At 36.6% G+C, this 27,987-nt stretch overlaps 1 protein-coding gene across 1 annotated transcript; it reads left to right on the top strand.

Annotated features, from left to right (window-relative positions):
* Positions 1-274: 274 nt before the first annotated feature.
* On the top strand, positions 275-27,699 carry urod (uroporphyrinogen decarboxylase). The gene is made up of 10 exons (XM_039776607.1): positions 275-407; positions 3,647-3,759; positions 7,449-7,528; positions 9,493-9,555; positions 10,430-10,627; positions 19,430-19,591; positions 21,329-21,466; positions 26,511-26,611; positions 27,162-27,228; positions 27,472-27,699. Exons 1-10 carry the CDS (start codon positions 385-387, stop codon positions 27,622-27,624), a joined length of 1,098 nt encoding a protein of 365 aa, XP_039632541.1. The 5' UTR covers positions 275-384; the 3' UTR covers positions 27,625-27,699.
* The last annotated feature ends 288 nt before the right edge of the window (positions 27,700-27,987 follow it).

Raw genomic sequence — 27,987 nt, 5'->3', positions numbered from 1 at the left:
TGTAGTTTGATTTGGTTAAGAAATTTGCCTGCATGAAGACACACGTGTCTCATTTTTACCACGACATTTTCAGACTTATTGTTTAAATGTACTAAAATTTGAGCTGACCATAAATGCATTTATAAAATCATTTGCAAAAAAAAGACTCGCTCTCCAATCTTTCTTTTCAATTTGGATTTTCTGGCTTATACATGGACACCTCTTTCTGGACCCTTCATTTTCAAGATGGCTGAGTGGCTAATACTTGTAGGCGTGGCTACAAACGCTAGGAACAAGTTCATTAAAAAAAAGCACCGACCCTGACGTCAGGTGTTCAGCGGGGGCTTGGAGTAGAAGCAACTATCAGAAAGTTTGCGGCATCGTTGGAAATCGGACGCCTTAAGCATGCAGCAGGACAATGATATTCTGTACGTACAATTTTCCTTTAATGTCTTAAAGGGAACGTGAGAGTTAATTTAGGTCTGAAAGAGAAAAATAACTCGTCCCATAGTGCCGAATTGTTTCAGTTCTAATTTACTGCTAACTAGTTGTAGTTTTGAGGATTTAAAATAAAAACGATTCACAGTTGATGCTGGTTTGCCTGACGTTGAAGGAGAAAATTATAACAATTTGGGCCGTTTTTGTAATGTTCAATGTTATCTCTTGATTTGAAGATGAAATGCCGTACGTTGTTTAAAATACATTGTAATGTTTTATTGTGAAAACAAGTAAAGTCGCATTGTTACGTGAGCTGAAAAGTGTCCCTTTCTTGCTTTTTTTAAGTTGTTTTTCTATCTTTTATTTATTTTATATACATTTTATAAATACGTATATGTGGTGTCGTGATTGGCTTCTGCTGCCCTGAAAAGGATTAAAAGATTAGTTGTAGGCTTTTACGGAATTATTATTACGATTGATCTTGTGTATTGGTATATATATATTTTTGATCTGTAAGAATTACCAAATCATGCAAGTGGCGTTGATATAGCAAAGTGTTACAATAATACATATTTAACTGTGTTTGCTTATAGTATTATTTTCATATTGTATCCTGAAAAAGAGCTGTATGCTGCAAGTCTGTAGCCAGCATGAATTATCACAGTATAATTTGCAAACTCACTCCTCTTGGTTTGTGACCCAACCCTGTTTCAAACCGTGCAGGGATGCACAGTGGGTGAGTAAAGACCGTTAACCATCAGTTTCCCACTGTTGCATTTAATCCTTATCACATGCAGCTTATGACATTTAGCACTCTGGCCAGGGATTCCAGGAAATGATAACGAACAAAGAGGTATGGTAGCTGTGATAAAATAGTTTGAAATTCTGCTGCCTTGTTGAACCTGGACATTTGGTGTTTGCCCTACATTATAGTTCTTGATTCTTAACTGGTGATATATGTACTTTAACTGTGAAAAGAAAAAAAAAAGGAATTGAATGAAATCCAAATAATATCAAAGTATTCATATTTGTCCAGTTTTTAAAACAATCTAGATGAGAATAGGCCTTTCAGCCCATAAAAGCTCACCAGTCCTATCCACTTAATTCTTCTAAAATGACATCAGGTCTAGCTTTGAAAGTCCTTAATGTCCAACTGTCTACCACACTACTTGGCAACTTTTTCCATGTGTCTGTTTCTCAGTGTGAAGAAAAATCTTTTTTGTTTGTGTGAAGTTACCTTTAACAAGGTAACATTTTTAAAGTCTCAGTCCACTGTACTAATAATTCCCTTCATAATTTTAAACACTTCAACCATGTTATCTTTTAATCTTCTTTCGCTTAAATTGAAAAGGCTCTGCTGTTTTACTTCTTCCTTATAACTCATCCCTTGCAGTCTGGAATCAGCCTAGTTGCTCTTCTCTGGACTTTTTTTCTACTCCAGATGAGGTCTCACCAGTGTGTTATAAAGTTTGAGCATAACTTCCTTGGACTTGGACTCGTACTCTACACACTGTTCAATATAACCTAACATTCAGTTAGCCTTCTTATTGACTTCTGAAAGGTGTATTTTCAATTTTCAGACCTCCAATTGAGTATTCAAACCTAACATTTTTACTTTTACATACATTAAACTTCATTTTCCATAAACCTGCACAAGCCTGTATGCTGTCCAGGTCCCTCTATAATGACTGAACAAATTTGAAATTATCTGTCAATCCACCTAGTTTGGCATCATCAGCAAACGTAACCAGCTTGTTATTTATACTCTTATCCAAACTATATATATATATATATATATATATATATATATATATATATATATATACACACACACACACAGTATATGGAGTAGTGTCCGTAGCACTGACCCCTGTGGAGCAGCAATATTAACATTACCAAGGTTCCTTGTAACATCGCTCTCTGCTTCCTGTGTATTAGCCAATTCTGCACCCACCTACACACTACATCCTGAACTCCCACTGTATTTTACAATTTACAGATTTTTTTAAGTTGGAACTCTTTGTATAGAGTGTGCACTTTCTTTCCTCTTTTTGGCATTGGGGTTTCTAAAGTTTGTTCTTGCACCCTAATATGTTTAACTATACTCTGTACACCTGACAGTAATACTACTAGGCATGGGTAAGATTGATTACAGACTGTACATTGTTTAGATGTGACTGTGGATGTATGGGTGAATGCACACAGTGATGAGCAGGTACCTAATCCAGAGCTGGTTTCTGTTTCATGCAGAGTTACTGGAATATCTCGATGCATGCTCAATAATCCAGGTAAGGAAATTCTAGAAAGTTTATTCTGTTCATCTGGATACAGTTTTTTCCCAATACGTTTCATCACTCATCCATGTCCAGAAGAACAGAATAAACTTTCTAGAAGTTACTGGAATAAGTTCCAGGTTCCTTATGACTTTATTATGGAATAAGTAGTTTCAGAAAAAGAATCTCGCTCACTTTCTGCCTAATCACTGCAGTAGTGGTGGCGATGGCAACACACAAAACAAACTATAACTCCAGCTGCATTTTCTTACTGTTCCAGGGAAATTCACAGGTGGTCCCAAGCCACCTGAGATGGATACTTTTTATTTTTAAAAAAAAATAAAACATTGTCCTGCATCATCTTCTGGGTGTTCTATCAATGTTTGGTGCCTGGCCAATGTTCTTTCAAAGGTGTCCGGTAGCATCCTAACTACATACCCAAACCTCATTGACTATTTTTTTTTTCTTTCTTTCTTTGATCGTGAGGAGCAGTGTTAGTTCCCATAGTTATTGCATTAAGCTTATCACCATATCGTGTAGAGTAAGTGCAAGAACCTCCTATCAGCTGCTTATACTTGGTCTGTCTTTAGGTTATTGCTTGGAGCTGGGAAAAATGGTGAAAAATAAAAACTGTTACTTATACCAGAAATAAGTTAATTTAGAACTCTTCTGTTTAACACTCTAAGAAGGGACACTGAGCTCAGACAATTTTAAATGTGAACCAGTAGGGCCACATCCTAATAATATTGTGTAATGTGTTTTTGTATTAAAAATATAAGTATTGTTGCCTGTTTGCTAAATAAAACTGTCTGCTACCCGGTTATGATGAGTGTAGTGCACTAACTAAACAGTGAATCTGATTTGGAGTATAAACTAGGAAACATTAATTCTAAATTGAGACATTTTTAATAAATTTTAATAATGTTAACCTGTCTCTCTCTCTTTTTTTTTTCCAGACCTAAAGATTTTCCAGAATTAAAAAATGACACATTTCTACGAGCTGCAAAAGGGCAGGAGACCCAGTATGTTCCAGTGTGGTGCATGAGACAGGCAGGCAGATATCTACCAGGTATGTGTTTAACATCTAATTCAGTTTATGGCATCTGACACAAACTTATAAATTAAATCTTTTACTTCATGTTGATGGTTAGGTCTGTCTTCAATCTGGTTTTCTTTAAAAGCACCACATCACAAAAATGTTTAAATATGCAATATTGTTCACTATTAAATTATTTTTACAGTTCATGTAGGAAATCAGAAAAGACAGTTTAAATTTTGTTTTATACTAATGAGTTTTTCTCTCTCCTTAATTATATACTACAGATAAAATATTTTCCTTTCATCTATTACATTTGTGTTCATCATATAGATTTGATGATTTTGTATAAAAATGTATAAAATTTTGGCAAAACATTGAAAAAGAACTAAGCCTCTCATTGCCAAAAAAAAAAAACCAAACAGTGGCACGCCTTTATGTAGACTGCAGTGAAACTGTTCCTAACTGACATAGTCTTTAGCATTTATTCAACTTCAGATAAAACCATTTATTCTAATATATTCAATGGATGCATATTTAAGAAGCCCGCACAAACATGCCTAACACAAATAAACCATTCATACAGTCTCACAATATATACAAGGGAGAATCAAAAAGTAAAGGAACTTAACTTTAATACTGGTACCTGTGAGCAGATGAACGTAACAGTTATATCACTTCTCCACATAGTCTTCCCTGTAGGTTAATGCACTTCTTGATGCATTAGCTTTTATCCATTGTGGTTACCACACAATATTCAAATTGCATTTACTTTTTGATTTACCCTAATACCACCACATGTGTCTCAAAATTGTACGACTTGTCACTTTTCCAAATATATCTTTGTGAATGAAATAATTTACCGATTATTTAAAATCCTTAGCATTGCTCTTTAAAGTATTTTAAAAAGTTAAAATGCAATGAAGAAAAAAAAGTTAAAACAACAAAAGTAATGGCCAAGCATTAATTCAGAAAAAATTCATTCATTTTTTTCTATATAAAATCTACAGTATTCATCCATTTCCAATGTACAGTTACAACAGAATGAACTGAACCTTTTTGATGCACTTATGAACTTCAGCACAATAAGTAATTGGATTAATGAACACTTTGGGTTTTACATTATGGGCATACTGGGTTTGTCGTCTCTCATATTTTGGCAAAAAGGTGTCTTTTGAAAAGGGTGTTTACATATTAGGTCAAAGAGTAGATCTCTGTAGTACTCAAAACATTCATGGTCAGTATAGGACACAACAGATATTTGAAGATAATTTAAGCTTGCTAATTATTTAACCCTGTATGCCCTAAAGGGTTTTTTGTGGTATTGTGCCTAAATTACATACCCAAAAATGAATGCAAAAGGCTAAAGAGTAGTGAGTACAACACTTATAATTTTTAAAAGACAGTGTTCATATGAATAAAAACCTTTGTCAAGTAAATACTGTACTGGTACTTCTTCCCTGAAGAATTGGACTTTACAGTATATAACCAAGACATTTTATAATGCGGAACCCTTTTTTTTTTGTGTTCCAATCTGTCAGTTATCACTGTACCAAGTTTAGATGTTTAGATCCTGTATTATTGCAAAGTTATTTTGAAACATTTAATTTCTTGCACCTAAACAATTTCTCTGTAGTTAGTTATATTTTAGATTTAGAAAATAATGTAGACACAAACACACACTACATATCACTCTGAAGCAACAAATAATTTATAACTGTGAACATATAATTATGTACTCATCCAAAGCTTTACTTTCAGGATTATTTTTAATCCCAGTCTATGAAATAATTTCTGTTTATCACCAGACACAGAGAAACATTTTTAGCATAGGGTTTTTTGTTCTGCAAGTCACACATCTTCTCCCTCCTTCTGTTGCAATTGTCCCCAAAGGTTTAAGCTTGTCATTTTCTAACCTGATTAATCCAGACCAGTTGTCTCAATGGGGACTGGAACATATACCAGCTAGCATACGGTGTAAGGCAGGAAGAAACTCGGAACAGGGTGCCAATCCATTGTAGGGTAAACATACACATACCACAGCCAATTTGGCATTGCCACTTCACCTAACTTGCATGTCTTTGGTTAGTGGGAGGACACTGGAGCACTCGGAGGCAACCCATGTAGACATGAGGAGAATGTGCAAACTCCATGCAGGGCAAAACGGGAAAGTGCTACCACTGAGCCATAATGCTACCCACAAAGGAGGTTTAGTGTGTTAATTTATTTATTTTTGTTGTTGTTGCTTTTTCTTCTTGCATTTCACACCTGCAATAAACTAAGTACATATATTTTCATACCAGCTTCTTCCAGTTCTGGGTAACAGGGTACAGTAGGGGCAATACCTTTCCTGAGAGCCTTTGGTGCACAGCAGGAAGCAGCCATGGACAGGGCCCTAGAGCTAGTCAGTTACACAGAACCTAAACCATTCATCCAATGGCCAATATAGAGTCAATCAACCTAAACAGCATGATCGATGTGAGGAGGAAATCTCGCTTACCTGGAAACCTTGGAATGGAACAAAGTTATTTGATGGGGAATGGGTTGCAGGGGGTACCCACATTAAACTGGTAGTGGGTATGTTGCTGGTACTCTAAGTTGAAACTGGAAGAGTACTGTTTAGGAAACTGAGATAGAGCGTACAGCAGACAACCCCCTGGTATGGTAAACTGTAAAACTGCCTGCCGTGATGATTCAAAGTTATACTATGAGCAATACTTAAATCAAGCGTAGCATTGAATTCTTTAAAAGTTTGATCAGAATCTGACTTGAGATCTTCATGTTTCATATTACTAGCATTCTGTAACTTGTCTAGGTCTTCCTCAACTATCTGAGGAAAATAGTTCAGTACTGCAAACTTCCAAGATTTTTTGTGCATCAGTTAAACAATCCCCATACAGTCAGACAGAAGCTTAGTGTGTAATGGAGCTTGAAGAAAAGCTGTTGCCATGTATTTCCTGCCTTTTACACACACTGCTGTGACATATAATATGAGTGACCAATCATATGCAACCATCATCTTTGGAATGCTCTAAACCTTAGCTTTCCAATGTTAATGTGCCTTTCACTGTGTATTGCTTGACACAGATGAGACCTTTGATTAAAGCAGATGCATTCATCTGTAACGCACTGCTTGCCTCAGTATGTATTTATGCAAATCGCATATTTTAATGATCAAAGAGAGAGGACAACATGGAAACTTATGATTTATTTGAAAGAAGACACAGTTTGGTATGTAAAAATACCATTATTGCTTTTGATTGACTTGTGGGTTAATTGCAGCATGCACAAACAACATTGAAAAGGATTCTGTATTTTTTTGCAAGTGTACAGTTTTTTCACCACTTCTCATTCACTTCCAGATACTCAGCCCAAATAAAGTGTGAAAAATTTTAAAAACATGTAATTTGAGTTAAATACGTAATACAACAAGAACTTGGGTTGATAATACATTAGCAGTTTGAGAAGCGTATGTATATTTAGATAGATATACACCTACATATACTGAGGTTTTCAAAAAAGAATTTGGGCCTAGTTGTTGAAAAAATGCTTTACTTCTGTAAAGAAATGATTTGAGATTCTTCAATTAGCTAGTGATACATCAGAACAGTCTTAATGCATCTGTTACTGGTTAATGTATTGCTGTATAAAGGAAATGTGGTTTCTTATTTTGTTGATATTTTATAACCAATACTGACAGACATTTTGTCTCTTTTACAAAGAGTTCAGAGAGTCAAGAGCAGGAAAAGACTTCTTTGAAACATGCCGGACACCATCTGCATGCTGCGAGTTGACATTACAGGTAGAATATCTAGCTAATTGCATTTAATTTCAAATAAAATTGTACAGTACATTTCATTATTAAGGTTCTGAATCATGTTTGTAACTTTGCTACCGAGGGTAAATTTTGGAGAAAGTTAGTAGCTTTCCACTATCCTCATGATGTTAGGCTACTGCTGTTGAGATTTTTACAGGTGACAGAGATAGGCAACATGCATTTTCTTTTTTTTATTTTATAAATGGAGATTTGAGTTTGAGAATAGCTGTAATAGATTTAACACAACCGTATAAAAAAAAGTTAAATGCTAGTTTAATTTTGAAATTTAACTACAAATTTGCAGGCATATTTGACTAGGTTTTTACAGTGAGCAATCATTATTATATAATAATATAAAGGAAATAATAAACTGGTTAGGGCTGTCCAGAAAGTTTTGCAGCATAGTGTTTATTATTGCTGGTACTTTATTCTAGGATTGTTTGAACATATTATACTATGAGAACTAGATGTTACTTTCTATGTAATCTCCATCAACTTCAACGGCCTTCTGCCAGTTTGAAACCTGTATCCCCTTCTTGTAGCAGTTTGAATTCTGTACATGTAGTCACTTCTACAGTAACTTCATAATAATACCAAAGTATATTTCCGTGGATAGCGTGGGACCTTTGAGGGCTCCAAAGAGGCTGAAATGAGAAGCCATGGGGTCTCATTTATAAAACTTAGTGTAGATTAGAGCTTGAAAGAGTGCGTACATCAGAATAAAAAATCCAGTTTATATAAACTGGTGTAGGCATATTTCTACTCAGTTCAACCTTTATAAATCACAATCATTTTGTAAATGTGTGTAAATGTTCTATTTTTTCAAGAGTTTTTTATGCTTTTGAACACGTACTTTATAATTGAGACATAATGATTGCTGGGGGAAAAAACAAGATAGTTTATTCTGATGTTTTTCTTAATAGATTGTTTAAAATGACAGACGTCCGATGAAAATGTATAATAATACTCTTACAACAGCATAGGTTAGTACTAATTTTATCATTTTAATGTCTCGATAAATTAATTATTTTAGAGTGGTTTAGCTGTAGTCTAAATTCAGCTTTGATTCATCCCTAGTTAAATTAAAACAAGTTTATGTTAGAGCCCTCAACCAACAATTTAGAATCTTTCATATTTTAATGTAAATCTGTATTAGCACATTTTAAAGTTGTAATAGACATTGATGTACTATTTTCACATCAAATTATTATAAAATTTTAACCCAAGTAAAATGTGTATACTGTATGTGTACAGTATATGGTTTAAGCAATTTTAAAAGTTCCATGTTAATTAAATAAAAAAAAAAAAACCCTGTGATGCTTGTATCTTCTTAGCTTTTATTATAAGGCAATTGTCCTTTTATTCGTGGAACTTCACTGCAGCTGAATGTTCTGTGTAATAGTACAATCAAATTCTTACTTGTATGTTTCACCAACCTGTAATGTGTCACAAGAGATCTCGGCAGGAGTTTCTTGTTCTCCACTTTTTCATTGATTACATCACTTGATGCATGTAGAGCATTCTAAATTAATTAATAATCAGCCTTCAAGTGCTCTTGGCCAGCTGAATCTGAAGTCCAACTTTATAGTGTCCTGGAATACTAGCTTTTAATATTTTAATGCTTAAAAATTGCATTTTTAATATTCTTGTCTTTGCATTAACATGGCAATCTAAATGAAGCCAAACATAAGACTTAAATGTGGACATAACATTTGCTTTTTGAATCTCTGCAGCAGTGCTCATGTTTGTTGTACACCATCTGTTGAAATGGAGAAAGGATGCAGTTTGTTAATGCACCTACCAAAAATACATTTCAGCACTATGGCAAGATCATCAACTATTGTATGGCACAAGAAATCCTGATGATGTGGTATACAATCATACAGCAGTAATAATGAATATTACACAGTGAACCTTACCATTTCTTTTCCTTTGTATTGTATTCGCAGCCTTTGAGGAGGTTTCCTTTAGATGCTGCTATCATCTTCTCTGATATCCTTGTCATTCCTCAGGTTAGTATGGGAGGTAGGCATGCAAGACATTTGTCTAGAAATTACATTTTACTCTGTATTGGCATTTTCCAAATGCAGTACTACTCATGTCTTATTAAAACTCAAGTTTTCTGTATATTCATGCATCATAAAAATTATCGAGGTGGGAGCAACTATGTAAAATAAGAACTTGGGTCACTTTTGGAACCTCTACATTCTCCTTTGTCTCAAGACATTTTTCTTTTTTTCCTTATTTATGGGGTTTTGCAATAACAATTTTAGCATGTAATACATTATATAAATAGAGATCACTAAATTAGTCTATAGTAATATATATATATATAATATTATTAATAAATAAAATCTGTGTGTGTATATATATGTATTTTTCATAGGCTTTCTTCAAGTTAGATACAGAATTTTTAGTAATGTGGGAGTTCTGCTAATTGTAATTGGCATTTACGATTCAAAGTAGGGGGAAAAATACATGCAATTACTAGTTGTCATCTGACTGTCATGCATAGCTATTGGTAATACAGTATACTGAGTGGTACTCTGAATTAAATGCTCTGAAAAGAAAGCAGCATGTGATGATAGTAAGTACTATAAAGTATGAATTAGTATCTAAAAATCATCTCATTTTACTACAGGTAGAAACTTTTGTATTAAGATGAAGTTTGAATTGCAGAACTGATCAATGCAAAACCAATTCCAATGAAATATCAAAGCAGAACTTTGTTTTTGTTATTGACTATACTGCAAATCAGTTTATAGATGGCATACTTTTTTTCTTTCATATGAATTCTGTAAGTAGTTGCCATGTAGCTTCCTTTTAAAGAAACTGGACTCATTTTGTGGATTTATGAACCTATTAAAACTCTTTCTGTTTTTACAGGCACTAGGGATGGAAGTGCTTATGGTTCCTGCTAAGGGGCCAACATTCCCAGATCCTCTTAAAGACCCTGAAGACCTGAATAGACTAAAAGTGAAGGTTGATGTGACTGCAGAGCTGGGATATGTCTTTCAAGCTATTACGCTTACACGCCATAAGCTAGAAGGCAAGGTCCCACTGATTGGCTTCTCAGGTGCTCCGGTGAGGCAATAAATTAAGATTTGTTAAAAGATGTTCTTGTTCAATAAAAATTAAAAAAATACGTAGGTGATGTATTCACTTGAGTTATTTGTATTGCCACAGATTATTCTGTTAAGTTTTTAAAATTAAACTCATGTGTTTAAGTACTTTGTTTTTATAAAGAAAGAGTAACACTTTGTTAAATTGCAAAAAGTAACTTATTTTCTGTTTTGATTTAGATACAATATCTGTGGTTAATTGGTAGAAACTTACCAGTACAGGGAAGAGCAATATTGGTCTTAGAAGTGCAGCAGTGATTACATACTTTGAATACTTGCAAATGCAGAAGTAATAAGACAGATTTTATTTTTGATCATTTTTTAAATCATTTACTAGATGTTGGGTTGCAATAAAACAGTCTCTCCCAACTACTGAGCCTGCCCTGCCATAATATTGCTACACCGCATAATTATTTATTGATGGGTGAACACTTCCTGAAAGACACAGTTATCCAAATGGGGTGGGTTTGAGGATACGACTGTGAGTGAATGAAAAGATGGAACTCTGGAGAGAGCAACATACAGTTGTCTGTGACTGAAAACTGGTTTTGGCAGATACTGTACAGGCATATCTTTTCGAAAGTTGGCCCTGTGCCTTATTAATTGTCATTGCAAAGCTAAATAAAGTTGGCCCTGTGCCTTATTAATTGTCATTGCAAAGCTAAATCTAACAGGAAATTGTCTGCGTGTAAAAGTAAAAGGCAAATTTGAATCTGATGGGTTCAGGGAAATCCGGGGAATAAGGACAGTTTGTGAGGTAGCAGCTACGATAGTTTTACACTCCAGTACATTGCGGTGAATGCTGGTAACAGAAAGTCTAGTGCCATTACAGAGACCTATTGCTGGCATGAGTTTTCTGAGAAGCATGACGACTGAACCAATTTTAATTTTGAGTTTATGCGGAGGCATGCCAGTGGGAGTAAGACTGCTAAGAAATTCTTCGGTGAATGAAAGTTGATATGCAGGATCGTGTGTAACGATGGAGTCATCACTGGTGAAAGTTACTTCGTTGGTAGGGATAAGTCCTCGAGAGCGAGGGTGGACGTGGGAGGAGGGTTAGAGTTGGCGGGTGGGGCTCTGTCGTGCGTTCCCTATGATGCGGGAGGAGGGTTAGAGTGGGCAGGCAGGGCTCTGTCGTGTGTACCCCATGGTCGGGCGTCTTGGTCGATATATATATCTATACTAATAAAAGGCAAAGCCCTCACTCACTCACTGACTGACTCATCACTAATTCTCCAACTTCCCGTGTAGGTAGAAAGCTGAAATTTGGCAGGCCCATTCCTTACAGCATACTTACAAAAGTTAAGCAGGTTTCATTTCGAAATTCTACGCGTAACGGTCATAACGATTGATAACGTTAACAACGTCCATATGTTGAACTTTCTTATTTATGGCCCCATCTTCACGAAATTTGGTAGGTGGCTTCCCTGCTAACGAAACCGATGTACATACTTATTTCGATGGTATGGCGCCACTGTCGGCCGCCATATTGAATTTTCCAAACGTCACTAATTCTCCAACTTCCCGTGTAGGTAGAAGGCTGAAATTTGGCAGGCCCATTCCTTACAGCTTACTTACAAAAGTTAAGCAGGTTTCATTTCGAAATTCTACGCGTAACGGTCATAACGGTCAACAACGTCCGCCATATTGAACTTTCTTATTTATGGCCCCATCTTCTCAAAATTTGGTAGGCGGCTTCCCTGCAATAACCGAAACCAATGTACGTACTTAATTCGGTGGTATGATGCCACTGTCGGCCGCCATATTGAACTTTTCAACTGTCTTTGTTACTTATGGGCCCATCTTCAAGAAATTTGGTACACGGGTTCCCAACGCTAACTGAATCCTACTTACGTACATATATATGTCCATAGCCTGCAGCTCGGTCACTGTGTGAGGTGGCGTTGGGTCCCTCATCCCAACACCTCCCACGTTGTTGGCTGCCTGCCTATCTAAGACTGTCAATCGCTCCAGTCTCTATATTCCCTTCCTTGCTTCGCCACGGGATTCACGTCTCCCTACTGATAACTGCAGCCTTTTTGTTTAATCCACGGCTTCTCTGCTGTTTTTTTGTTCATTTATTACGATTATAGTTATTGTGTAGGTATTTTAGACTTACTTTACATTGCTCAGGTACCCATTTCTTTTATCATTCCAACCCCCATTACCATGTCTATCGAGATGATCATATTGCACGGCCATATCAGGCTCACTCTTGATATTCAGAGGAACATTGTGTCTTATGTATTGAATGACTGGGACAGGTTCAAGGTGTGGACTGATGACGGTACAGGAGATAATTAGACTACACAGGAGCACTAGAAGAGTGAAATGCTTAAGCCCTTCACCTATGCATCTGCATGTGAGTTGATGGCTGCCTCTGAATTCTTCGGTTGTCGCTTTCAAGTGTACCGAAATGGCCAAATAGTTTACACCTTTTGACAACCGCCAATGCCTCTTAAACATCTTAGATTGACAGGTGACGATTTCAGTAGTGGACACTTTGATGTTTATGAATGTTTAAACTCTCAAAAGCTGGATGTGATTTTATCGATGAAACTGGTTGTATATATATACACACATACAGTCTTTGGGGTGCGAGCAACTGTTGCTGGGGGTGCCAGAATCCATGAAGGAAGAAAAATGAAAAACAGTATTTGTACAAAATCTTATTTATTTATCCATTCCTAAATAATTAAATGGGCAGGTTATTTCGTATCAGTGCAATACGCTGCTTGTTAAAACGGATGACTCCCGCTCTTATGCAAGTCTGCATGGATATTATGAACTATCGTTTCTGTTCAACTTCTATTTAAATTTTAAATAGAAGGAATTTTTATTTAGTCGACAGAATATTATTCCGGAATAAATCAACTCAAACCTTAAATAACTTATAATATTTTGCTCTCCATAAAAATATATCCTGTCTAAATTATACAAGTTAGAAATAAAGTAAACGTTAAAAGAACAAACATTCAAATTTCTTTACTCTTATGTAATTTTATATAAAAATAAACTTAAATTTTAAATATCCCAAAAGATTTTGCTCTCCATAAAAATATATCCTGTCAAAATTATACAAATTCAAATATGAACATGGTGCATAACAAAACCTGGAAATATAAATAAAATTTGTTCTTTTCAGCAATAACAAATCAAATCATTCAGTTGTCTTTGCTCATATGTCATTTTATCAGAGCTGGACGCCTGGCATCTTTTTTTGGCAACAAGTTCGTTTATGTTTGGTGTGAGGTTCTGTGTTGTGGAGATTCTCAGGATGGACTGCAGGTGCTCATCAGTGAGGCGACTCCTGTGTGCTGTTTTGTTAGTCTTCATCACTAAGAAGAGCTTCTCACACAGATATGTGCTACCAAACATGCACAAGGTTCGAGCGCATGTAGACGGAGCTGGAGCATTTGTGCGGGAATGGAGTGAATAAACTGTGCGGGCCGTGCAGTATCGTACTTTGCCTTCAGTGTGCCATTACACTGCAGCTCAATCACCTCCATCTGAATCTGCACAGGTGCAGTTTCCACATCGACGGCAAATGGGTTGCGAAACAACTCAAAATTCTTTTTTTGTTCTTCAAAGTCACCAAAGTGCAGTGCGCTCAGTTTATCAGCAAAATGCGTATTTGGGAACACCGTTGTGCCGACTTGGTTCAACATTACTTGGCAACAGGGAAAGTGGGGGTTTCCCGGGCATTTTGTGAGGTAGCAGCTACGATAGTTTTACACTCCAGTACATTGCGGTGAATGCTGGTAACAAAGTCTAGTGCCATTACAGAGACCTATTGCTGGCATGAGGTTTCTGAGAAGCATGACGACTGAACCAATTTTAATTTTGAGTTTAGGCGGAGGCATGCCAGTGGGAGTAAGACTGTTAAGAAATTCTTCGGTGAATGAAAGTTGATATGCAGGATCGTCTGTGACAATGGAGTCATCACTGGTGAAAGTTACTTCGTTGATAGGGATAAGTCCTGAGAGAGAGGTGGACGGGAGGAGGGTTAGAGTTGGTGGGTGGGGCTCTGTCGAGCTTCCCTATGATGCGGGAGGAGGGTTAGAGTGGGCAGGCGGGCTCTGTCGTGCGTACCCCATGGTCAGGCCTTGGTCGATTTATTTATATATATATATATATATATATATATATATATATATATATATATATATATATATATACTAGAAAATACCGCCCGCAGCGGAGAAGTAGTGTGTTAAAGTAATGAAAAGAAAAGGAAACATTTTAATAATAACGTAACATGATTGTCAATGTAATTGTTTTGTCACTGTTGTGAGTGATGAGTGTTGCTGTCTATATATATATATATATATATATATATATATATATATATATATATATATATATACTGCTCAAAAGAATTAAAGGAACACTTTTAATCAGAGTATAGCATAAAGTCAATGAAACTTATGGGATATTAATCTGGTCAGTTAAGTAGCAGAGGGGTTGTTAATCAGTTTCAGCTGCTGTGGTGTTAATGAAATTAACAACAGATGCACTAGAGGGGCAACAATGAGATGACCCCCAAAACAGGAATGGTTTAACAGGTGGAGGCCACTGACATTTTCCCTCCTCATCTTTTCTGACTGTTTCTTCACTAGTTTTGCATTTGGCTACAGTCAGTGTCACTACTGGTAGCATGAGGCGATACCTGGACCCTACAGAGGTTGCACAGGTAGTCCAACTTCTCCAGGATGGCACATCAATACGTGTCATTGCCAGAAGGTTTGCTGTGTCTCCCTGCACAGTCTCAAGGGCATGGAGGAGATTCTAGGAGACAAGCAGTTACTCTAGGAGAGCTGGAGAGGGCCATAGAAGGTCCATAACCCATCAGCAGGACCAGTATCTGCTCCTTTGGGCAAGGAGGAACAGGATGAGCACTGCCAGAGCCCTACAAAATGACCTCCAGCAGGCCACTGGTGTGAATGTCTCTGACCAAACAATCAGAAACAGACTTCATGAGGGTTGCCTGAGGGCCCAAATGTCTACTGCCTGTGCTCACTGCACAGCACCGGGAGCTCAATTGGCATTTGCCATAGAATACCAGAATTGACAGGTCCACCACTGGCGCCCTGTGCTTTTCACAGATGAGAGCAGGTTCACCCTGAGTATATGTGAAAGACGGAAAGGGTCAGGAGAAGCCGTGGAGAATATTATGCTGCCTGTAACATCGTTTAGCATGACTGGTTTGGTGGTGGGTCAGTGATGATCTTGGAGGCATATCCATGGAGCGACTCACAGACCTCTACAGGCTAGACAACGCATCTTGACTGCCATTAGGTATCAGGATGAAATCCTTGACCCATTGTCAGACCCTACGCTGGTGCAGTAGGTCCTGGTTTCCTCCTAATGCACGACAATGCCCGGCCTCATGTGGCAAGAGTATGCAGGCAGTACCTGGAGGATGAAGGAATTGAAACAATTGAATGGCCTTCACGATCCCCTGACTTAAACCCAATAGAACATCTGTGGGACATTATGTTTCGTCCATTAGGCGCCGCCAGGTTGCTCCTCAGACTGTACAACAGCTCAGGGATGCCCTCATACAGATCTGGGAGGAAATGCCACAAGACACCATCCGTCGTCTCATTAGGAGCATGCCCCGACGCTGTCAAGCATGCATACAAGCTCGTGGGGGCCACACAAGATACTGAAAAGCATTTTGAGTAGCAGAAATTAAGTTTTTGAAAAATGGACTAGCCTGCCACATCTTCATTTCACTCTGATTTTAGGGTGTCTACACAATTGAGCCCTCTGTAGGCAGAAAACTTTTATTTCCATTAAAAGACTTGGCATCCTTTTGTTCCTAAGACATTGCCCTGTCGTTATTTGTATAGATATCCAACTTCATATTGAGATCTGATGTATCTAATGTGTTTCTTTAAAGTGTTCCTTTAATTTTTGTTAGCAGTATATATATATAATATAAACATATATACATATACACACACACACACACACACATAAACATATAAACATATACACACACACACATATATAGTGTGTGTGTATATATATATATATATATATATATATATATATATATACACACACACACACATATATACAGTCTTTGGGGTGCGAGCAACTGTTGCTGGGGTGCCAGAATCCATGAAGGAAGAAAATGAAAACAGTATTTGTACAAAATCTTTATTTATCCATTCCTAAATAATTAAATGGGCAGGTTATTTCAGTATCAGTGCAAATACGCTGCTTGTTAAAACGGATGACTCCGCTCTTCGTGCAAGTCTAAGCGTGGATATTATGAACTATCGTTTCTGTTCAAGTTCTGTTTAAATTTTAAATAGAAGGAATTTTTATTTAGTCGACAGAATATTATTCCGGAATAAATCAACTCAAACCTTAAATAACTTAGAATATTTTGCTCTCCATAAAAATATATCCTGTCTAAATTATACAAGTTAGAAATAAAGTAAAAGTTAAAAGAACAAACATGTAAATTTCTTTACTCTTATGTAATTTTATATAAAAATAAACTTCAATTTTAAATATCCCAAAAGATTTTGCTCTCCATAAAAATATATCCTGTCAAAATTATACAAATTCAAATATGAACATGGTGCATAACAAAGCCTGAAATATAAATAAAATTTGTTCTTTTCAGCAATAACAAATCAAATCTTTGCTCATATGTCATTTTATCAGAGCTGGACGCCTGGCATCTTTTTGGCAACAAGTTCGTTTCTGTTTGGTGTGAGGTTCTGTGTTGTGGAGATTCTCAGGATGGACTGCAGGTGCTCATCAGTGAGGCGACTCCTGTGTGCTGTTTTGTTAGTCTTCATGACTGAGAAGAGCTTCTCACACAGATATGTGGTACCAAACATGCACAAGGTTCGAGCTGCATGTAGATGGAGCTGGAGCATTTGTGCGGAATGGAGTGAATAAACTGTGCGGGCGTGCAGTATCGTGCTTTGCCTTCAGTGTGCCATTACACTGCAGCTCAATCACCTCCATCTGAATCTGCACAGGTGCAGTTTCCACATCGACGGCAAATGGGTTGAAACGACTCAAAATTCTTTTTTGTTCTTCAAAGTCACCAAAGCGCAGTGCGCTCAGTTTATCAGCAAAATGCGATTTGGGAACGCCAGAGTGCCGACTTGGTTCAACATTACTTGGCAACAGGGAAAGTGGGGCAAGTTGCACTGGTGCATTTGTGTCTCCTATAAAAGTAGCTTCACTTGAAATCACTTTGTGATTTTGCACGGTAAAAATGTCTGCTGAAGTGTCAGATTCTTCATTAACTCTTCTGCTTTCTGTATTTTGTGCATTGCATTCAGGTCTTTCAGGTTATCTGGATGGTTTGTCTCATAGTGCCGTCTTAGATTAAATTCTGTAATTAGAGCCACATTAGCTCCACAAATGAGACACATGGGTTTACCGCAATGTCAGTAAACATATACTCAGCCTCCCATCGGTGTTTGATGAGGTGTTGCGTGCGGGCACATGAGCAGGCAGTGTGCATGCCTCGAGAGCGAGGATGGACACAGGAGGAGGGTTAGAGTTGGCGGGCGGGGCTCTGTTGTGCATACACCATGGTCGGGCGACTTAGTCAATTATATATATAGATAATGGCCAAAGTGGCCTGACATTTTTTAAAAGCACTATAAGATATGAAGGAAAATATTTTATAGTGTGTCTTTGTGGGGTAGGGTTGAAATTTGCAATCTACAATTTCTTGCATCTGAACAGTGATTTATAGGGCTCTTTGTGCATCTTTGGTTTAATGTCATATTCATCCACACAAAGTCTGTGTGTCATATTGGTGCCACTTCAGATCGTTGATTTGTTATTAGATTAAATTTGTATTTACCTGCACTGCTTCTCATTTTTAATAAAAAGTGTTACAGTTTCACACATTAACATTAGAACTTACTATTTAGTACTTTATTGTAATGCACTAATGAGTACTTTATTGTAATGCGTAATCAAGCTAAGCAGTGTTTGTGGGAGGGTGGGTAACAATATTTTTGGCCATATTTGAATATTCTCAATCTTTGCATATTTTTGGCTTCGAATATGGTCAGATCTTCCGCTGCTGGTAAAGGAGATCTCAGTGAACAAAGAAACCACAAAGTGGTAGTGTTAACATTTGCTTTGCATGCAAAAGAGATCCAGCATTCTGCATGCTAGTGTAAAAATGTAGCAAACATATTCTTCCAGTACAATCAAGGTGGATAGATCGTAAACTTCAGCCTTAGGATGCCATCTGCGTGATAACAATTTTCTTATTTAGACCAGTAAGGCTGAATATGAATACCGAAAGTTATTTCTAAAGAGCTCTTTTTGTATGAGGATTGGCATTGATTCATCATCCTGTACGTGGCTCGTCATATGAGCTACATTAAATATGCAGTTTATTGCTATTTGGCTTTTTTATGTGTAAAGAAAATTTTAAAATTGCAAACTGCCATAAAAACCATTATGTATCTGTAAAGCATAATAGGTTTATTTGGATGTGCTTTACTATTGAGGAACTTTGGCAACTTCTTAGTATTAAAATAAACATTAATTCTACTTTGCTTCAGAATCCTATAGGGAAACTGTCAGACTGTTTGCAATATTAAGAGGTATGATGTTACTATAATCATGTTTATTAAATTAGTTGGTTAAACTTCCAATGTATACTTGTTTCACAGTCCAGTTGTTTTCTTATTTTTTTGAATTGTTAAAAGTGTAAACAAAAACATCATCAAGCATTCATCCCTAAATGCCATTCTATTTGCAGTGGACTTTAATGACGTACATGATTGAGGGGGGAGGCTCACCTACCATGTCCAAAGCAAAACGCTGGCTGTATAGCCACCCAGAAGCAAGTCACCGTCTGCTAAGGCAGCTTACAGATGTAATTGTGGAATACCTTTTTGAGCAGGTCAAAGCTGGAGCACAGGTGAGTAAAGCTGATCATTTTCTGTAATGTTGGATGTTTACTTGTGATAATTTGTGTATGTGTGTATATATATATATATATATATATATATATATATATATATATATATATATATATATATATATATATATATATATATATATATATATATATATATATATATATATATATATATATATATATAAATATATTTTTAGAAAAGGAAGGGGATAAGGCTTAATTCGTGACTGCAGAGCCTTCTCTGTTTATAGCATATTTCATTAAAGTTACTGACAGAAGTGATTAGGAGAAATGCAAGTACTATAGTTTCTTGCAAGTAGTTTCTTGCTGGGAATAATTTGAGAAACTTATGTTAACTGGCCATAGTTCCACCATTAATTTATGGATATATGGTGTTGGTCTCCTTTTATGATAATCAGTTTTGACTGTGTTTTAACAAATCGGTATCTTTATATGTGTTAAGTCAGTATTTAGTATTTTTTTTAAATCTATTTGCAATTTACATTACAATTTGTCAAAACTCTGCACCTGCACTCAAAAACAAACTGAATTGAATTGAATATTACGTATTTCAGTCTTTGATTAAACTACATGTTCAATGAGGACTGTTTTCCAAGCCTTGAAGTAATTGAATCTTTTGAGCATGTAACAGTACTGGACAGAACTGTATGAATTTTCTGCCAGAATAAAGCCACCCATTCATTTTTGTTCAGTGGTTAAAATGAAATAGGTATCAAAGTGGCATTAATGACTACCCTGGTGGTGCTATGAAGTAGTCTAATTATTTGATCTTTGGCAGTAGTGCAGGGCCATCACAACAGGGAGCTTACCTCGGCACTAGTTATTTGTGCTGCAGTGTTTGCTGTCATGTTAATGTAGCAGATTTCAATTGCTCTTTTAAATGCTGTTATTTTAAACCTATTCAGAAAATATAAGCAAAGCTGCTCTGAAAACAACTCTGAATGTTGTATAGGGTGGTTCATCCATCCATCCATCCTCTTCCACTTATCCGAGATCGGGTCACGGGGGCAGCAGGTTGAGCAGAGATTCCTCCCAATCACGCCCTTCCAGTTCTCACTGTCATTGCCCACGTGAGCAAGTCTCCCAGCAGTACGAGGGGGTCCCCAGAAGGTATGCCCTCCAGGGACTCCAAAAAGGGTGGGTACTCCAAACTGATGTTCAGCGTATACGCACAAACAACAGTTAGGACCCACCACCCCAACCGAAGGCGGAGGGAGGGTACACTCTCTCGTCCACTAGGGTAAACCCCAAAGAACAGGCTCCAAGTTGGGGGACAATAAGTATGCCCACACCCACTCGGGTCCAGATATAATTATGCAATTTTCATTACGCTATAACTTGTTTATTGCATAGAAAATCACCCAAAAAATCCCTGACCGAGGGAAGCATGCAAACTGATGACATGAAGAATTGTCTTTGCGCCGAACTGGAATCGTCCCTGCATAAATCAGTCATCCAGACAATATGGATCTGCATAATTAGATCTGGACCACCCTGTAGATGTCGAGAATGGTGTTGCAGTTTTACATTTCACCACAAGATGGAAGTGTTGATCCATAGTTTGGTTATGTTGTGCCACTGAATAGCACTAAATGTGTTTATGTTTCACCTGTTTTTGTTTTTTTAGCCAGCTTTCACAAAAGAGGGCACATTTCATAATCACTAAAGATTACAGACTGCCGTTTTCATATTGCTCTTTTGTTTGCCTTGTCACAGGCTCTACAGGTCTTTGAATCACATGCTGGCTGCCTTGGTCCCGTGCAGTTTACAGAGTTTGCCTTGCCTTACCTACGAGACATTGCACACAGAGTAAAAGCCAAGTTAAAAGAATCCAGTTTGGACACAGTCCCCATGGTAAGAGTAAAACTTTTCTTGGCTGATTTTAAATTAACCATGGCAGATTAACATTTAAGAATGTAATGGATTTTTTTTTCCTTTTTCCATCTTGCTCCTTTGAAGGTTTGCACATAAGTATCCCACATTAAGAGTGATAACATTTGTTTCTACTTTTATATGAAAAGGTTTTTTTCTCCTTAAAATTCAGTTTTAAACTTTGTTGCTGCTTTTTATAGTGCAATTATTTAGAATTTTCTTTAATTTTCTGCTGTACTTAAATCTGTATATATGTTTTCCTTATATAAACTATTAAGTGTTTAAAAGCTACTACAAATGTGTCATCTTATGAGTTCCCTGCAACCCAAGTAAAATATATGCATATGCAAAAGAACAGGGAGATATTTTATTATAAGCAAAAGATATTTGAATCCAAGTTTAAAGTAATATTTTAGCTGTTACAAAGTAACCCAAGCTACTTTGTCCATTTTAATCTGGAAACGTCTGTGTTAAATTTGCTCTGTACAATGCTAAATAATTTAGTGCGCATATTAGTAAAGATTAACCATCTAATCAGGTTTTGTTTACTTTAGTCTATAGGGATTACTTAACCTTCCCTTTCCTATATGTCTTTGGTTCTTAATGCATGATAAATGGAATGATTTCTCAATACAAAATTATGATTCAGCAGTAGTTCTGTACTTGAATTCAAGAAAGCCTCCGCAAATATGTTAGTATTCCTAACAGGAGAAACAAAGATTCACCAACACTACTGGTATCAGTACGATTCCAGTGTTAGTTACTCGTACTTTGTATTGGATTTATGTTAAGGAATTTTTTTCCAACTAGTGGACCCCACATTCTGGCAGCAGAAAATTTAAATGGGGACTGCATAAAATATAAAAAGTTGCAAAACTGTGTGGTGGTTGAAAGTAAATTAGTAATTTTGTATGGGAATATGTATTGGTGGAAAAACCTGATGGTTATTTTATGCTTAAGAAACAAGGATGCCAGCTGTGCAAAACAGTCGTCGTTGTTATACACATGGCACATACCAGTTAGATTTCCTTGTTTATAATCTTTGTGTTTGTGCAGGTTTTTCTAGGAACAAAGTAAAGTTGCCACATACAAATTTGAAATTAGAATATTTCTTTTACACACCCTCAGTAGTTATTTGAAATTAAAGTTTCCAATCTCTCCCTTTGGCTTTGTGTTCCTGCAGTCGATGCTGTGGTTCATTTGCTGGAGGACCACCCTGTGCAGTGAATTAATCAAATCCTTCTAAGAGGGCTGTAGCCAAATGGTACACAGGGACACTGCAAGAATATGTCACACTTTATGCTGTCACATTATAGTAGTTGTGCAAACTCCCTGCTAATGAAGAAGAAACTACTAAATGTGTACTATAGGGTGGTCCAGATCTAATTATGCAATTTTCATTACGCAATAACTTAAATTTATTACATAGAAAATCACCCAAAAAATCCCAGACAATTGAGAAGTATGCGAACTGATGACATGAAGATTCGTCTTTGCGCCAAACTGGAATTGTCCCCGCATAAATCAAAGTCATCCAGATGATCTGGATCTGCATAATTAGATCTGGACCACCCTGTAATACGGATAATAAAGAAAAATATTTATTACGAAAAGATGGATAGGTTCATTTTCCTGATCAAGATACCTCTATAATTGTATTTTCCTGTGAGCTTGTTACAATGCTCTGAGCCTGCACTCTGTAAAGAGTTCTTTACAAAAATAAATTGACTTCATTATGCCAGCTGCCTTTTTTTAAGGAAATTGTCAATTCTTCCAATGTATGAATATTTTGCCTTTCAGTTTGCATATAACATACATGCTACTACCATGAATTTCTCATATCACCTCATGCTTGCACCATCTGTAATTCTCTGCAGGGTTCACTTCAGATGAGCCATTATCTCCAAAATTCATCAAACATAAATGTTACGCCTGCTGCTTGAACGTGCAAGGTTAACAGAAAAAAGCAAGCCACATCCTAAAAACAGCTGAAGACATGTCACTTCTAGGTTAAGCCTGTTCACGTTTTAGAATGGTTTACTTGTCATTAGTAAATGGACTGGCTTCTCCTCCTTAAGCACAATCCTTTTCAATATCATCCATGCTCAATGTAGGTACCTCAGCTCGGGTGACATGCAGTTTCACTTGACACACATTACCAAAAATGATGAGGCTAACGGAAAAACATTAAGGTCACATTTGTTACATATTTGTTGCAGCTGTAAACGGGGGGGAAACAGACCGAGTTTAGTTTAGTCCTGTCTGTTATTCCTTTATGGCCTGCTCCCACCCCGCACGATGAACTGGCATCCCACCCACACTGTCTGTCATCTGCCAGGTGTGTTTGTTGTTTAGACTGCTAGGTGTTTTTTTTTTTTTGTGGCTTCACAAATCCTAATGCTTATTATGCCCATTCTTCTTAGGCCTTGTTTCATATTTTTGTTTTGTGTTGTTTCATCAATTTCAAGATAAATATTCAAACTTATTTTACAGATTGTTTTTTTAAGTTATTTTGAATAAAGGCATGTGCTAAATAAGTGATGGGGGAAACAACATCACAAAGCAACCTTTAGTATGTTCAGTTGTTTAATTTCTAAAACGCACAAAAGACATCTAGTACTTCAATTTATATAGAAAAGATGGATAAAACAATACATTTTGTGGCCTTGGAGCAAAAAAGAAAAATTGATTTTTTGATTGCTTTTAACCAATTTAAACAATCACATCTGATTTTTGTCCGAGTTTGTTACATGGATTACAGATGTAAAGAGGCAGTCTTGGTCTTTCCGGATATAGAACAACATGTACTTGGACTATGGTGACTGTGTGACGTGGCTCGTCAATTGACCAGATATCTGTTATTTACTCCTAGCACTGCATTACTAACAATCTTAAGATAATTTGTTGTTCGTATTAGTGATAAAACTAAGCTCTTGCCTTTGCTGTCCACTACAGTACATTAAAAGGATAATTCCTCAAAGTTTCACAATCTGTTTTGATGATGTAACAAGACAGAGCTGGTCAATGTTGTCAAATATATGCTCACACAATATACAATAAACTTATGAAATCACCTGCATACAGATGTTAGTGTTGTAAGGAATTTTTGAGCTTTTATACCTCTATGCTTATGTAAACTGTTTCAGGTTTTTTCGTAGCTTATATGATTATAAATTGTGAGGATTATTAATAGTTGTTCTTCTTATGTATATTTATTATACACATACAAATATGAGGTACAAAGACTATTACTCATGTGTAATCAATGTATAAAAGGTAAAAGAATCTCTTATTAGAGGGGTAAAGAAGTTGTCAGATAAAACAGTACAGGTGAGCCACCAGAGAAAAACACACAAGTGCACCGCTATTGAAATAAGAGCAGTGGGCATGAGCAGTTTAAACTGCCCAGGTGCATCCACTGAAGTGCAGACATATGCCCATCTGAACCCAACCTCATGAAATGCTTCTTATGCCCAGAGAGATTTCCTCTGCTACTGGCCAAGAAACAGAGACCACTCTTTTTCTGGCTGCTTTAGCTCAGATGTCTGTCAGCACTATGTATCTGTGTCGACAGGCATTTTACAGCAGCTAAAAAGAGATAATAAAAGAAACAGATGATCTGTGATAAAGCACACACATCATGCATATGAAGGCCTAGTTAGGCTAGATATTTATCTCTGTTGCCAAGACTTAATTTGTTTTTAATAATTTAGAATTACAATTTATTAAGAGATTGTTTCTGTGGTTGACTAAATAGATCCTGTAAATGTTTGTACTATCTGTTACTTTTAATAAATGTTATTAAAAATTCATTAAAGGCAAGTTTTATTCACTATGGTGTATTTAAAAAAATGTATTATCTTTATTTGTTGTATGTAGCATCATTCTCTCTGTGTGTATATATACAGGTACTTTTATCAGCCCAGATTGTTCTTGGACTACATGGTGTCGAGTCAAGTAGCTTTATTGTCATACCTTCCTTACGCTGTATTGCATCATACAGTGGCACAAAATAATGTTCTCCATGACCATGGTGCAAATTATACATTAACACAGGACAGGTCCAAGACAGGTATGCTTAAAAATAAATGGGTAAAGTGAATAGATAGTAATAAATAAAAAACAGTAGTAATAAGTGTACTGCATATAAAATAAGCTACTAAGAGCAGGTCAGAGGACAGAATAGCAGCGCAGAGTTCAGATTCTGGACAGCCAAGAGGTAGAAGCTGTTTGCAGTACCTTCTGCCAGATGGAAGTGAGACAAAGAGACCATGGGCGGGGTGGGATCGATCCTTCACAAGGCTATAGGCTTTGCAGAAGCATTGCTTTTATAAAGAGCAGAGTGGTCCCAGTGATGTTTCCTGCTGTGTGCACTATGAATTGTAGGACCTTATGATCAGAGATCCTGCAGTTCCCAAATCAGATAGTGATGCCGATGGTCAGAATGCTCTTGTTGGTGCCCCTGTAGAATATGCAGTGAATGGGGAGAGGCAGGCTTGCCTTCTTCAGCTGCTGAAGGAAGTGGACACTACTGCATCTTCTTGGCTGTCAGGGTGGTGTTAATTGACTAAGTAAGGTCAACTGTAAGTGTCAGCTGTCAAATATATGGTATTGCTGCACGGCTAGTTGTATATACAAGCCGTTGGTGAATGTAGAGTAGCAAATATCAACTATTACATTCTATCAGATACTTAGTTGGATTGCCACAGAAGGTGAGTGTCCAGCCCTTAGTTTTAGACTTAGTCTAGACCAGTCCTAAACTACTGTAATGTAATAACTTGCAGGCCATTTTTCATTTACTTGAAACACTTGGATTTTGAAAACCCTCAGGTTTATTCAATTACATGCAGCCTTTTTTTTTAGTAGTGTGTTTGCATTTAAAAAGCATCAAGAATATTGCATTGCAATATGGTATGTTTAACTGAGGAAATAAACTTATTTACTTACTTTTAGATCTGAAGATTTTAAGTTCTACGCTGGTTAACTTTGCCCATCTTTTACTTTTTTCCTTGTTTGCCCTTTTAAGATTGTTTTTGCAAAAGATGGTCATTATGCATTGGAAGATCTAGCACAGTCAGAATATGATGTTGTTGGTTTGGACTGGACCATTGATCCTAAAGCTGCTCGGTAAGTATGGTCTTCCTTTAACAGAATGATATTAATATGAATTTTGTGAGGAACCACTTTGTCATCTTTAAAGTTTTACTTTACTCAGAAAGGTACCTAAATGTTCCAATAAAGTTAATGAGGAGTTCCAGGGAAGATAAACCAGACTGATTTTGGGAGCTCAGGGTATGAATGATGGAGACAAGATTGAAGGAACTGACATGAGAGACGTGTTTAAAACTAGAAGGGGACATGGAGAGCAGGTGTTCTTTTAAAATGAGGTCTTCAGCTAACACGCAGGAGCACAGATGGAAGCTGGTTAACAGTGAATTTCGCACAAACTTCAGAACATGTCTCCTCACAGATAACTATTGACAACGTTAGCAAGGGACCCTTCACATCTCAGCTGGATATTTTTCTGAATTTGGTGAAAAGGAAATGATGAGCTTCCCTCTTCTTTTTATTTTATGCTTGAGTTATATTTCTAAGTTTGTTATGAAGTTGTATGTGTATTTAACTTGATTAACATTTATTTTCTTACCTTTCATTCCTTTATTTTGTGACCTACCAGAATAAGGACAGGAGGCCGTGTAGCACTTCAGGGAAATTTGGATCCATGTGCCCTCTATGCTCCTAAGGTAATGTTAGATTTATTCTGCCAAGTGTGACATTTGGAAACGATATGCCTAAAGGTAGTTTTGCATGTGATTGTCTTTCAGAGTTGTATTTAAATGCCACCTGGTCTTTTATAAATCCTAAGTGTTGTCATATGCGTGTAGCTGTATAACAGCAGATGCTTTTCAGATGCAGATGTTTTCTGAAGTATGACATTGTGGAAATGTTACACTATTTAAACATGACTGAAATTTTCTTTACTGCAGGACAAAATTGGAGAAATAGTGAAGAAGATGATTGAGGGTTTTGGGAGCCAGCGATATATTGCAAATCTGGGACATGGCTTATATCCAGACATGGACCCTGAACATGTTGGCGCTTTTGTTGATGCTGTTCACACTCATTCACGGGGAAACTAAATAAGCTGCCGATAAGGACTAATACCTATGATGAAACACCGTTACATAAAGAATAAAATGAACGTAAAGGTTAAACAAAATTCACTAACATTGACTTTTTATTTCTTTTTATTCCTCAAAATATCAATTAACTGACAATAAAACAAAGTTAACGATTTACAGTTTAAATTCTGATTCCAGTTTATTTAAAAAAAAAAAAAGTTTCAGCATTAGCTTAATATAATGAATGCATCCTCTCGAAAGAAAATAGAGTCTCTGTTGGAATGGAATTTTGGTTTAGGTGAGTTTTACTTACATCCCATGATTTAAGTGCGAACTTCTTCTGTAACCTCCTTGGTGTTAACCCCAAACATGACTCAGGCT

Source organism: Polypterus senegalus, chromosome 14, assembly GCF_016835505.1.
Source record: "Polypterus senegalus isolate Bchr_013 chromosome 14, ASM1683550v1, whole genome shotgun sequence".
NCBI lineage: Eukaryota > Metazoa > Chordata > Cladistia > Polypteriformes > Polypteridae > Polypterus > Polypterus senegalus.
The sequence above is the reverse complement of the archived record's forward strand: the minus strand, read 5'-3'. Positions and strand labels throughout refer to the sequence as shown.

Coding starts and splice junctions, on each gene's coding strand:
- urod (XM_039776607.1), top strand. CDS start 385: ATGCAGCAGGACAATGATATTCT. Junction 10,628..19,429: donor TTGGCTTCTCAGGTGCTCCG/GTGAGGCAATAA, acceptor TTCTATTTGCAG/TGGACTTTAATGACGTACAT. Junction 27,229..27,471: donor GTGCCCTCTATGCTCCTAAG/GTAATGTTAGAT, acceptor TCTTTACTGCAG/GACAAAATTGGAGAAATAGT.